This window comes from Carassius auratus, chromosome 39 (genome assembly GCF_003368295.1).
Source record: "Carassius auratus strain Wakin chromosome 39, ASM336829v1, whole genome shotgun sequence".
Taxonomy (NCBI): domain Eukaryota; kingdom Metazoa; phylum Chordata; class Actinopteri; order Cypriniformes; family Cyprinidae; genus Carassius; species Carassius auratus.
Window position 1 is genome coordinate 10,680,955 of NC_039281.1, and position 14,916 is coordinate 10,695,870.

At 37.2% G+C, this 14,916-nt stretch overlaps 1 protein-coding gene across 1 annotated transcript; it reads left to right on the forward strand.

Annotated features, from left to right (window-relative positions):
• LOC113057872 (elongation factor 1-gamma-like) lies at positions 1-8,747 on the forward strand. The gene is made up of 10 exons (XM_026225428.1): positions 1-94; positions 747-905; positions 983-1,046; positions 2,294-2,436; positions 2,541-2,684; positions 3,922-4,051; positions 6,436-6,661; positions 6,751-6,923; positions 7,089-7,213; positions 8,454-8,747. The coding sequence occupies exons 1-10, from the start codon at positions 83-85 to the stop codon at positions 8,610-8,612; spliced, it is 1,335 nt and encodes a 444-aa protein (XP_026081213.1). The 5' UTR covers positions 1-82; the 3' UTR covers positions 8,613-8,747.
• The last annotated feature ends 6,169 nt before the right edge of the window (positions 8,748-14,916 follow it).

The following is a 14,916-nucleotide window of genomic DNA, read 5'->3' on the forward strand; positions in this document are numbered from 1 at the left end:
CTTGTGACGTATTATTTCTGCGTAATGACTGGCCTATACGTCAGCACCGCGCGACTGGATCCTCCTTTCTCTCGTGCTGAAGATGGCGGCGGGGGTGAGTAAGATGGGAGAAAACCCTTAGACGCCTTATCACAGCACATCTCCATCAATAATCACCCCAGAATCATGCCAATCCTTATATCTGTGCGCACTGTTGCCATACCGCATTATCCGACAGCCTGTTTTAAAGCTGGCGCGAGGATTATTTCGGTTGTAAATATCACCCTCGGCAGAGTTATGACCGATAGTAAGCGCTCCTTTGTGCCACGTTTCTCTTTGTTTATCCGTGCACGCCTTTCATCTAGAAGGCTGGCAGGATATTTGTGGTTTCATATTAAATTAATGAACTCGAAGCGCATATGTTAGCAGCAACAGTGTGAGCTAGCATAAAAGCATAGTGAGCTCGAGAAGCATTAACCGTGTTGTCATCAAGATTTTTTAACTATTCTGAAACTCCGTGTTGATGTCAAAAACTTAACAGCATCTGATGGTTCAGTAATACATTTTAAGTTTAATTTCTGCCCTATTTGTGCATGCGAACGTTGTTTACAGTGTGTGAAGGTATTTATTGCAGGGGGTTGACTGTCAGCTGTTTCCTCTTCAGGGGAAGTGCTGTGTAATAGTGCTGTGTAATGCTGCTAATGAAGGTGATGCTTCTGTGCAGCATCCGTTTCAGCAGTGTGATCTGAAACCTTGTGTTTCTGCAGACTCTCTACACATACCCAGAAAACTGGAGGGCCTTCAAGGCTCAGATCGCTGCTCAGTACAGCGGGGCTCGTCTGAAGATTGCGAGCGCCTCCCCTGCCTTCACCTTCGGCCAGACGAACCGATCCCCTGCCTTCCTCAGCAATTTTCCCTTGGGCAAGGTTTGTATTCTCCTGTCTTCTGTTTTGCGCACGTGTTCTTGATGAAGAATGAATTAATGTTGTCCATGTCCCGTTAGGTTCCTGCTTACCAGGGTGATGACGGCTTCTGTCTGTTTGAGAGCAATGCCATTGCTCACTACTGTAAGTATGCTTTATAGGGCTTCTTTATGCTGAGCCACTTTATGCATTTCCTTCGATTTGGATTAAAATGTTTCCATTTAAACCTGGTATAGCAGTAATTCAATTTACTCAACGTCTAATGAAAATGTTATGATAAAAAGGCAATCACAATATGCATTAAATTATATTCAAGATTTTATGTCAGGGACAAGTTACGTTTACTAGGGGTGTAACGGTATGTGTGTTCGTACGCCACCGTTTTCGGTACGGTGCACGTGTGTGAGCTCGCTGTTTTGTAATCTCTGCCATGCGTCACAATATGAGGATACGAACGCATAAACAGTCACTTCATGAGAATTTACCATTTCATTTGAGAAAACTGTCATATCATAAACACAGACACTCAAAGATCTTCATGGCACCCATCAAAATAAATGGTCGGTTTAACGTGAGTAAATGTACAATATATTAAGCTACTGTTGTAGCCTACAGTAGATTTAGCTATGTCTGTATGTAGTAATAATACATCTATTAATAATAATAATTATGCCTATAGACGGTTGCTTGTTTTTGCCTTTTGTTGTAAAGAGATCATCTGATTTAATATATATATATATATTTTTTAATATTCCTAGACTTATTTGTTGCAGTCTTTTATACAGTTATATTGTAAAACTAAAATACCTTTTTTTGTTTGTGGTGTTAGATTTTTTGGTTGCATTTGAAGGTCTCTTTCGCTTAAGAAAACAAATATTACTGTCAAATTCATGTCAGATAATAAAAATACTGTAATAAATACAGTAGTTCAATATGTATTTGTTCGTGGTTTATTAAGGGATCAGTCTGAAGCACACCGTTAAATGATTCTAGCAATTTACACAGGGCTAGTAGTACATACAGCTGTATATACAGATACACACCCAGGTATCGGATCAGTACTCCGTATCGGCCGATACCCTGAGCCCAGGTATCAGAACATCTCTACTCTTTTTAGACTGTGCAAAAAAAGAAAAGAGGAAAATGAAAAGTAATATACGAAAATTATATAAAATAAATACAAATAATGAAATATACACAATTTATTAAACTACTTCACAGATGCTGTGTAGCGATGCTACAAGAACTGCTGTACAGATGATGTGCAGAGATTTAAACCATGTGCAGATGAGTGGCCAAGTGTAAATGGGCTCATAGATGACCTGTTGTGATTCTTTGAAAAATGCACTGTTTTAATACATCCCATTAATGCCGTGGTTTCCTGCTGACAGTGAGCAATGATGCCCTTCGTGGCAGCACGCCCCAGGCCAGTGCTCAGGTGCTGCAGTGGGTCAGTTTCGCTGACTCTGAGATCATCCCTCCAGCTAGTGCCTGGGTGTTCCCCACCTTGGGTATCATGCAGTTCAACAAACAGGTTAGCTTTGAATATATTTGTGTAATGGTTTCATCTGTCAGGAATTGAATGTTTTTGCTTCTTCTTTTTTTTGTTTGTAAGTCTGCACTCTGTCTTGTTTGTAGGCCACAGAACAGGCCAAGGAAGAGGTGAAACGCGTCCTCGCCGTCCTCAATCAGCACTTAAACACTCGCACTTTCCTGGTTGGGGAGCGAGTCAGTCTGGCTGACATCACTGTTGTCTGCTCTTTGCTCTGGCTCTACAAACAGGTGAGTCTGCAGGGTGCCTTCTGAATCTGAGCTGTAGTCACACAGTAAAACAGGTCCATAGCGGTTCATCCAAAATCATTGCTTTTTCACTTTCAGTATAAAATGTTTAACACTAATTTTTAACTCTTTGATTACTTTTGCCCTCATCTAGCCCTAATATAAAGGGATATTAAATTCAATTCTAAAAGAGAACGCCTTTTGAAGGCTGCTTTGCTGTTGTTATTATCAAAAGGTATATTAGACCTAATATTATATTTATGCATTTAGCAGATGCTTTTATCCAAAGCGACTTACAGTACATTCAGGCTAACAGTTTTTACCTAACATGTGTTCCCTGGGAATCGAACCCACAACCTTGCGCTGCTAACGCAATGCTCTACCACTTAAGCCACAGGAACACACCTAAAAATGAAAATTATTTACTCTTATTCTTCCAAACCCGCAAGATTTTAGTTCAGAACACAAATTAAGATTTTTAATAAAATGGCTCTTCATGTACAGTCTACGCATCTGCCACTTAGCTTACTTACTGTAGCTTTGAAAAATGCATGAAGATATTGTAAAAACGAATCTATATGAATTGAGTGGTTCACATGCAAGCATGAATCAACGCACACATCAGTTAAGCTCGATATGTGTGAACCAATGAGATTCAGTCTCCTATAGTTAAATGGTTAGTTCACCCAAAAATGAAAATAATGACATTAATGACTCACCCTCATGTTGTTCCAAACCTGTAAGGGCTCAGTTCATTTGCAGTGATGCTGCTGATGTGTTATCTTCGTTATTGGGTGCACCAGAAAACATGTCAGCAGCATCGTGAACGCACTCACAACAGACCCATAAGAGAAGACAATGCTGCATAAAGTCGTTGTTTTTGGACTAAAATGTATTTTCGATGTTTCAACAAATTCTAACTGACCCTCTGATGTCACATGGACTACTTTTAAGATGTTTTTCTTACCTTTCTGGACATGAACAGTATAACGTGCATACGTTTTCAATGGAGGGACAGAAAGTTCTCTGACTAAATCTAAAATATCTTAAACCGTGTTCATAAGATGAACGGTATTTAATGAATAGTTCCTACATAACTTCAAGTGAGTAAAAGGTTGCATAATTATTATATTTGACTTTGAAATTTGTAGTTTGGTGTTTTGTTCAAATATTTCTTGGTCTTCAGTTGAATGTGTGATCTGTACGTTTCATGTTTGCTGACGTTATATTGTCCTTCTAGGTTCTTGAGCCTGCTTTCCGCCAGCCGTACCCCAATGTCTCTCGCTGGTTTCTGACCTGTGTCAACCAGCCTCAGTTTAAGGCTGTTTTGGGCGAGGTCAAGCTCTGTGAGAAAATGGCTCAGTTTGATGGTAAGTTTCTCAAATCTTCTTGCTATGATGTTTTTGCACTTCAGCTTGAACTTGGATTGATGTGTAGAAAATCAGGCTGATTTCAGGGTTATCAGCACAGTGTCATCAAGCACAAACAAAGATGTTTCTTAAATTCATAGTTTATAGGTCATCCTGTTAGGTTTGGTAAAATATGGACAAACCCTTTAAAAGGATGTAAATAAATGTACATATTAAAGCAACTTGGAATACTTTTACAATATTTAGCCAGACATAGTGTTTTCCCATTTACAAAAAACTGTTAGTTATTAAATGATTATTTATTAGTATTGGGGCTGTGACTGCGGTAGTGCTCGTGAGGTCACACACTCTATAGCAAGAATGATACAAAGTTTTGTATACAAGTGTAATAACAGTAATAGCTGCAATTTTTAATTTCGAAGTCTGTTAATTCACAAATTACCTCAAACGGCATACACAGCATTTCATATAGATTGGCAGGTTTGCATTCAGTAAATTAATTTTGTGTTGAGCGATGGACCTTCATGGTAATGCACCACTTGTTTGGCGGCTGAACAGTGAAACGTGTCACCTCGGATGCAACACCGCAGCTTCACCACAGGTTTTGTCTGTGTCTAGTGTCTACATGACATTTGATGTCTGTGTCAGTACCTCATTAATAGGACGAGGCAGTTTTCTGTCAGGGATTTGTCATGTTTCGTGCCGCATCCAGTGTAGTATCACTGATTGAATATTTTGTCGCTCTGCACCGCTCGTGTCTGTTAGACAGGGTGTATTTAACTTTATTTCGGTTAATTTTTTTGTTTAACTGTATGTTTATTTATTTTAGTATTTTGCAGGCTACATATTCACTGAGAGAAGTGCTAAAACATGAGCTGACAAGTTAAATTGGGTGTGTTCGATGAGTGAGACAGTACTGGGCAGATTTCAGAGATGTGTAGAAATAAAAAATAAAATAAAAAAAAATATATATATAGGCCTGTCGGTAAATCAATCGCGCGATAAAAAAATTAGCTCAATATTTTTATATAAATAAAGTAGCATGTCATGATGTGGAGTGGGGTTAGTCCGGAGCACAGCCTGTGGTCAGCCCGCGGTAGAAAACACCCTCTCCAATGGCACAGATGTCCCGGGAATAAAGAGAGAGAACGTCTCGCTAGAGTGACCAGGTTTGGGAAGCACCTTGCATTTGCTTGTGAATGAATCTCAATTGATACAGCATTGTACTCACACAACTATTGTACTTTATTTTAATACTGCGTCACATATTTTGCAAGCAATTTCATTGCCCTTTTTTGTCGAATTGGGCCTACTTTTTGCTTGCTTCATTTGGCTTGCTCAGCTAAATGTCTGTAGGCATGTGGTGGCATGTGTCAACGCGCCCAGTGAGTTCACGCACGTGCACACACACACACACACACGTGCTCTGCAGTGTTTGGGTGCACCCCATTTTTCAAAAACACCTGGGAATTTCACCCCGAAGGAAACTGATTGAGTCGGTTATATTCAGATGAGCTGGTGCGCTTGCATCAATCTGAAAAGCAGAAATGTTTTTAACTAAATCCTGTGCGGACGCGCCTGGAAAACAAGAGCTCGTCTCTTCCAGCAAGCGCGCATACCACATTTGAAATAACGAACTTGAGCACAAAAAAAGACATGATATGTGAACGTCCCCTTCATCGGTCAAAATGTTTACTTTCGGTTAACTCCAGCTAAACAATAGGAGTCAATATGAGCATCCCTAACTGGCATATACACATAACATACAAAATTTATAAATTTAAAGCCACACAAAATCAACATTTGGTATTTCTTGCTCTGAAACAGCCATAAAAGAAAAGTTTATTGATCTTTGAAAAAGTGTACATGTGTTATGCCATTATTATATTAGTTGAAACTGGTCTTAGAATTACTATTATCGTTTATTGCGATTAATTTCTTGGACAATCATCCAGCAAAATTTGTTATCGTGACAGGCCTATAAGGCTGGCCCACACTAAAAGATTTTTATAATCATGTCAAACTTTCAAGAAGTAGAAGACCACACACACAATTATTTGATATTGAAGCCAATAGAACATCAGACAATAGTAACCTGAAGCACATCACACTTCTACTTCCAAAATAACACAAGGATATTGTTGAATGCACTAAACTGACAATAAACACAATCTCTTAGCATTATTTGAAGTTGAAGTGGTTTTTTTTATTTATTTTTTTATTAGTCTTCAGAGAAGATATAAACTTACATAATGATGCTAATGTCATAATGATGCTCCTAGAAGCATAAATAATAGCGGAGCAGTTCTTGGCGTTTAATAACTTTTCAGTATTGAGTGTGAGTAGAAGTGTACTTTTAAAATTTAAAATGGTAATTTCTCTAGCTAAGAAGTTTGCTGAGATGCAGCCGAAGAAGGATGCTCCTGCTAAGAAGGAGAAGGCTGGTAAGGAAGGAGGAAAGCAGCAGCAACAACAACCGCAGCAGGAGAAAAAAGAGAAGAAAAAGGAGGAAAAGAAAGCTGCTCCTGCCGAGGAGGAGATGGACGAATGCGAGGCTGTACTGGCTTCTGAGCCAAAAGCCAAGGACCCATTTGCTCACCTTCCAAAAAGGTACTTGATACACCTTCACTATAGAAATAGCTACTTTTTGAGAGTTTGTTCGTGCTCTAATCAGTCTGCCTTTGTCCTCTTGTCACTAGTTCTTTTGTCATGGATGAGTTCAAGAGGAAATATTCCAACGAGGACACACTGACTGTAGCATTGCCTTACTTCTGGGATCACTTTGATCGTGAGGGCTTCTCGATCTGGTATGCCGAGTACCGCTTCCCTGAAGAGCTGACCATGTCCTTCATGAGCTGTAATCTTATCACAGGTACAGTGGGGTCACATGGAATTTATGCATCTCTCTCTAAACAAAATGCCAGCTGTGTTTTACTTGTTTTAGGTTTACTTTCCATTTCAGTTTGTGCAAGTGTGTAGTAAGCACTTCATAGTTTTTCCATTGTATGTTCAAGTACACTCTTGCTCTTTTCCTCAGGAATGTTCCAACGACTCGACAAACTGCGTAAAAACGCGTTCGCCAGTGTCATCCTCTTTGGCGCGAACAATGACAGCTGCATCTCTGGTATCTGGGTCTTCAGAGGACAGGAGCTTGCATTTACTGTGAGTGAATTACATGTGCACATAACCCCTGTTTCATGTCTATGTATGTTTCTAGATAGACTTAGGGAGCTTATGTAAAATAGATATGAAATATAAGGGATTGTGATCATCACAGATGCCAAATTGTGTAGTGTTTCCCAAATATAAGTGCCATTAGTTTACTATAGTGACCATTATTGTCATTTAATTTTAAACTAACATTCGATACTGTGGGTAAAAACCAAAGCTTCCTCTCTTTAACTGAATGTTAGCATCAAAAGATACGTGAAACATAATTTAAAACTGTCATATAGTTTTTTCTTTAGTTAAAGGCAGGCAAACTCAAATTCCCCATGTTATGTACAGTACAGCTAATGCATGTAATGTGATTTGCAGAGTTTTTAAAAAGAATGCATTACGTTGAATAGATAACATTTTAAAAACTGCCAGCCAGATTTGAAGCTTTTATTCCAAGGCTCTTGGTGAAATCTTAACTCCAGGGCCTTGTATTTGGACAAAGCACTGAGTAAAAGGAACATTAGCTGCTTTGAGTCTTGGCCAAATGTGACCAATAAAAATAGTCTTTGCACCTCAACAAAGCTGTACTGATCAAACTGAAAGTTATGGCAAATGCAGCAGGGTTTCACAAGTAAACAAGCTGAAAGTCTGGATTGTTTCATATATTTCTAGTGTTTGTACATGATAACCAGCACGTCACGTGCATATGTTCTCTGATGTGGAAAACATTTCCTGTATCTTTGGTTGATGCTGATTTCAATCAGTTTCTTTGGTAGAAGCTTGCCAAAGTAGACCGATGCATATCAGTCTTTTTTGATGTGTTGTCATCCTCAGACCATGAACATTAATGCAAAAATATAAAGGGTTCAGTTTCAGAATTGCAATTTATAATACTATATACATTCACTTTTACCATTATGTATTAGTGTTGAGATTAACGTTGGTACTGTTTGGTTGCCACACACCACCCATGATGTCTAATGTGAAATATAGATGAAGTAAAACTAGTTGTTTACTCTTATGCAAAATGATGATTATTATTTTTTTTTTTTGGAAATTGGTGAACTGTAATATATTTTGATGGTTGGCTTGTTTGGATTGAGAAGTTAACAGTACAAATCAGGTTTGTTTGCAGTCAATATCATGCCACTGCAAACAAAATTAAAAGTTTCAAGCATTACTTTTACCGGCATTGTTTCAAGTACAGATGTTGAGCAGTTTTGTTTTTCTTCTCTCTCCTCAGCTGAGTGAGGATTGGCAGATCGACTACGAGTCGTACACTTGGCGTAAGCTGGATGTGGACAGTGAGGAGTGCAAGACCATGGTGAAGGAGTACTTTGCGTGGGAGGGTGATTTCAAGCATGTAGGCAAACCTTTCAACCAAGGCAAGATTTTCAAGTGAGAACATCAGGCGCACAGTATTTATCAGAAGAATCAATGGACATGAAAATTGTTTGCAAATCCCATGTACAAGGCTTTGAGCTGTGGTGAAAGAAAGACTTTAAGTTGAGAAAATAAAACACTTTTTTTTCCACGATCCCAGTTTGTGTTCATTACTTTGTGAAGCGTGTTAAGAGACAATTCCGTTGTGAGTTTTTCTGGCAAATCTCGTTTGTTATGCTAAAGCATGTCACACTTCAAAAGCAGTTATAATAGTTTTTGATCAACTTTGCTAGCTGTGAACAAAGGTGAAATTATAAAATTTGCTTTTTAATTTGGTAGTGCTGGTTTTAATGTTCCTGGGAAGTATTTTTCCACAGTGCATGACTCTCTTGGGATCTCCGATTTGAGAAAGCATATAAATTCTGATGCTCTCCCCTGACTTTTGAATTTGGGGGGAAAAAATCCACTAGAGGGCGCCCAAGCTCACATGCCATGAAAATAGTTTTAACACCCGATATGGAGTTATGGAATCCTGTGGAAGATTTGAGGATAATTTAAACTTCGGATGGGCACTTTTTTTTTTTTTATTGTGGCAAAGTTTTAACTTTTCTCTTAATAATCTTCATGCAAAACACTTAGCATGTTTATTTCCATTTCAAAATTGTGAGTTTGTTTATAAAAAAAGTCAGAGCTCAATGCATTTAAAAAAAACAATATTCATGTTAAATGTCCAGCCATTTCTTAAATTTAATAATATGAAATGCAATATTGTCAAAGTAATTTATCCGATTCCCAGGAAATGCATAAATATATAATATTTACTTGTGATGTGAAAATATGCATGAATTTACTGCAAATTCCTTTAGATAAAAGTCTCTGCTAAATAAGTTCTCAAGCAATCCAATCATTACATAAATCTTAAAGTCTTCGGTATGTATGAAGTCTGACTACCATATATATATATATATATATATATATATATATATATATATATATATATATGCAAGCATCTGTTGCCATAGGCTCGGCTTTAAGTTTTGAAATTGCTCTAAAGAAAATGAATGGGAGCATAAGCTGTTCAAAGAAGTGTATTTGTTCTGTATTGCAGTTTTTCTTGTGACAGGATGAGAATTTACACATTTACTATTGTTCAAGCACACACTTCTGTTGGCATAGGAGTATACTGGGTTCTCATGTTTCTCGACACACCTGAGGAAAGATCCTGTAAACTTCAAGGGGGGAAAAGAGTCACACCTTGGCCACAGGTGTAACTAGTAATTTATCCTTTTGTTTTGCTTCAAGTATTTCAACGATTTAATGTGCCTGTATCTGGTTGTCAATCCTCCATATTTCATATTTGCAAAAAGGAAAGGAATACAACCTTGATCTGTGTGGGAAGTAAATAAGAAAATGGCTGTAAATACATTTAAACACACGGGGAAGCAACTTAATCAAAACTACAAGTGATTGATTGCTGTTAAGTAAATAATTCCGAAAGTCAGTCTACTTTGAGTACAGAAGATGTGATCACTGTAGTGCTAAGGAGTTCCACTGATAAAATTCCTCACGAGTGCATCAGTTGCTCAATGGTGAGCACACACAGGCTGAATGAGCTGCCCTACCTTCATCTTTACCACTGTGAGTGTGTTAGCAGGACGTCGTCACATACTGATCGCTGATTCACTTGAATGAGTGAAATCACTTTGAAGAGTACAGATATGGATTCCACCCATATTTTCTCAGATAAAAGAAGTTTTTATAAAAGGACTGAATGCGTTTATTTTTGTTTTAAGGTGCATATGTAGTATCAATTTTCCATTATTTTTTTACGAACATTTGTGTTGGCCCTATTACACAATGCAATTGATTTAAAATATGGGTAAAACAAGACAAAAAAAAAAAAAGCGAGTTTCATTAGTGAAACACTAAGGTTTCATAGTTAACTATATTACAGTAGTTAACGTGCACTTTTTTTTTAAAAAATACGTTACAAAATACATTCTAAAAATCTAAAATTATATTTAATAAATTTGTATTTCATTTTTTAAAAATATTTTGTTTAAAGTAATCTGAGTGTTGGGTAAGATTTTTCACAGTGAGCTATTTTTTATGTGCTGTATTTAGTTTTTTGTTAAATGTTTTATTATTATTTATGTGGAAATATTTGTGCTTTAGTTTTGACCATTTGCTCCCTCCGATCTGATTTTATTAGGCTACACAGAGTACATGAGACCGAGGCACCCGAGGTCTGTATTGTACATTGAGTTGAGAAGAACAAGCCTGGTATGCCTCTGTTAGGAATCTGTTTCACACATCCCCAAAGAGTGAGGCTTAAGAAAGCAGACCGCTTCGAGAAACATTCAGCCAGTATTTGGGGAGTTTTTCAAAATATTCAGCAGATCGCAATGACAACTCAAAAACATTGATGCATAACTTATATACAAAAGTAGTGCCTTGGCAACAATGAGTCAGTAATGAAACCTCAATCTGAGATGAGGAACATAAGAACAGAAACCAGGCTGTGAAAGCCTATCATTGAAAATGGCAACGTGCTGATATAGAAATTTCCCCCTGGAGTCAGTCACCATGCTCTTCTGCCAGGAAAAAATAATCACGCCACCAGGCTCACCAGAACTCAACATAGACGTTTTCACCAACTATATTCATTATTTGATTCGATGCAAAATTGCATCATATGAAGTTTCTCAGGGAAACTGTACAGACATATTGTGCAGGAGTTTTAATCATGGCCTGAATATTTGTTTTTCCCTCTGCAGACGTGCATGAAGGAATTCTTAGCATTCCAGTGCAGGGGTTAAAGGTCAGCGTGCCAAAGAGAGGAATGTGCATGCCACCTCGGGAACCACTTCAAAGGTTCATCAGTACAGCATTTGAGGATCTGAACTTCTAACATCCCTTTCAAAAGTCAACCAACGCCTCTCAGCGTGTTTGGTTGTGAAAGTAACCGGATGATTTTCATGCGAGGCAGTGCAGAATTCAGAAGAGCGAGCGAAAACAGACAGCCCCTGCATTTTTGGACATGAGACCCCATACATAACTCTGCAGGCTCAGGCTACCATTGGGGGAGGTGGAGCATAGACACTGGTTTCATCCAGAGCTCCACTACAGTGCTCAGAAATGTCCCGCAAAACACTCTTCTTTCATTGTTTGTGTTTGATGTGGAAGGCTGAATCCAGAACTGTTATTTTCCTTCTGGGTTTGTCTCTTTATTTCAGGAAAAATTTGTAAATCACAGCAAAGTATTTTTTATGTGCATATATGCACTACTGACACTTTATTACATTTATTTTATATAATTATTTTATAAACTATTTTGTACACAATAAATCCACTTTTTAGGCCGTGTCTCAATCCAGACATTAGTGTTCAAAAGCATGAGATGAGAAATAATGGAAATGTTTAGTTTTTTTTTTTTTTTTGCATTACAGATTATTTCATACAATAGCAATGAAAGCATCTTGTTATTCAATGGAAGTAAGAACATCTGACTGTTTGTGTTCTCACATTTGCTCTTTTTTTAGGTATATAGAGACTAATAAAATCAGATCAGAAAATCAGAATCGGAACAATAATTTCTCAAATATTTATTACAATATAGACTGATAATGTAACATTCACTTCAATGGTATGAGACGACTGGATAGTTTCAGTTGAACTGCAGAGGTCAAACTATTTAAAATAGAGTGAATTAAGCTACAAACTTTCAAAGTGTCAAAGTCTATCATAAATGCAAAAATGTTGGGGTGGCTGGATGTGTGTGTGTGTGTGTGTCCCCATGGTAAAAGCCTGACTGTCATTCCTGTATTAACTTGTGCATGAGGTTTGAAGCTCGCCCGTTGAAGACCTCGCTGTCTAAACACTTGTTGAATGTGAAATGATCATAGATTGCCTATTGCATCTAAAAACGAGACAAAATGCTACAGTGAAGTTAAAATCACAGTGAAGTTTACAAACAGTGCTGCCATGGGGCGAAACAATGTGGATAATTTGTGCCTGTCGGTAATTACAGCACTCGTTATATTAAACGAACAAAAGCATGTGTGAATGAATGTCTCACTGTGTGAAAAAGAAATGCATGTTGTTAAAAGTTTATAGTCTTATACAGCCTCTCATAATATTTTATACTGTTTCAAAGAGCATCTATTTGTCGTTAAGGAAATTCAACACTAGATCAATAGATATATGAACAAATTCTAGCTGGAGCAGCTCTGAAGCACGTTAACTTACTCTAATCTGTATATTTTTGGACGAGGTTTGAATGTGTGAAGCAGAACAAGCTACATGTAAATACAAACCACTGTTAAAGTATGACAGAGGCACATTTAAAAAAAAAAAAAAAAAAAAAAAGCGTCTGTGCTTACATCACATTATGACACTGCTGACTGCGCAGCAATGCAATGTTACTACTTTTCAAATATTTTGACATGTCATATTTATATACACACCGGGGAACGCCATGGAAACATCACTACTCTAACCTTCCCCCCTTGCTTATTATGTTGCCATGGCAGCCATCCCAGAATAGTCCTTTCAGTTTGTCCCTCCCTCGTGTTTATGACTCACGACCTGCAGGGGAAACCACACTTCAGTCTGTATCTCATGATGTTCCTCCCCTGCATCTGCACTAGAACATTACTGAATCTAAAAGAGAATCAAAACATAAAAAATGTGGCTATGGAGACTGCCGTGATCAAAACAATTTGAAGGGGGAATGAGGCAAAAAAAAATTAACTTAAGAGAGTTTCTAGTATTGCGTGAAAACTAAAACAAAACATTACTGACCATTTGGCCTTATCACATAAATGTAGTGGCAAAACCTCTGTACTCATGCATAAAAGCTCCCATCCTCCGTACTGAGGGAGGAAACCAGATGTGCAAACTGTAATAATAATAATTGCTGTCTTCAGCAATTAAAATAACCTACATACACAGGTAGCCCAAGCCCTCGCTGTGCACCATGCCCTCTCATAAAGAACAGGATGGGCCTATTGAAAACTCAAAACCTTGCCTTTGTTTTGTGGTGTTCGCTAGATACAATAACCAACAAGTCTGTTATGCCTCAGCAGGGTTAAAACACCTGGCTCCAATAAGTGGGAATTCAGTTTCCATTATATAAATAAGTATGATAATGGATGCATTTTTTAATTAAATATAAAAAAAATAATAATTTTATTTTAAGTGTTTAAAATGTTTTTCATTGTTTAGAAATAGCTGCAATTAATTTGAAATTTAAAAATAGATCTTTTAAAAATGTACATTTTAAATAGCTGTAATTAATGAAAGAAATTCAGACATTTAAAGAAAATGTAATGAATTCAAATTAATGTAGATAATTATATAAAATATTATTTTATAATTAAATATATTTCATATATTAAAAACATATTGTAAATATCTATGATTAATTTAAAATGCAAGATATGTAAAATACATTTTTTAACATTAATTTAAATCAGTTGCTTATATTAAAACGTAAAATATCAGCAATTTATAGAAATATCAATGTTTAAATTAGATTTAAAGAAAATAGATGACTTTTAATTTGATTAATTGCAGACATTTATTAACATATTTAAAATATGTATAATTTATAAAAAAAATGTATGTCATAAAATAAAAATGTTAAATCCCCCTTTCTTTAACTATAAAATTCACTGTATATTTAAACAATGTTTTCCAGAGTAATTATAACATTTGTGTACCCGTTAACTGAGAAGTTGTGAAAAAAAACTTATAACAACACAACTTTTGTTGTTTGGCTGGACAGGACTATTTGCGGCCATTGTGCGACTGTGGGGAGCATCAATGAAAGCTTTCAGCCTTTATATTCGAGAGTATCATATGTGTACTCCCTGCAGTAAAACTAGCTGCTCTCTCTGATTTACAAGCAAAAACACAAGCAAGAGCACACATTTGAGATCACTTTGCTCTGTGCTGTTTTCTTTAAACTTCAAATAAAGTTGATTCCAGGACACACCCAATAAATGCATCCTCTGTGTCCCTCCTTGTTCTTTTCCCTTCCTTCGCTTCTCGGTACAGCGCTGTGTGCAGTGTAATCATACGGGATGGCTCAGCCTGACACACCACACTGACTGCTGTTACTCACTCTAGTTCACACAGGCAGACACACCTATGAACCACTCACCAGGAAACACCTGTTCCCACATATCCTAGTAATAAACTATTAAGATATCATTTTTCAGGACTTCTCCAGCATCATCGGGTAACTCGCCAAATAGGTCCTCTCTTTTAGCTTACAGTGACTAATCTCTCAGATATGCATAGCTTTGGCCATTTCATGT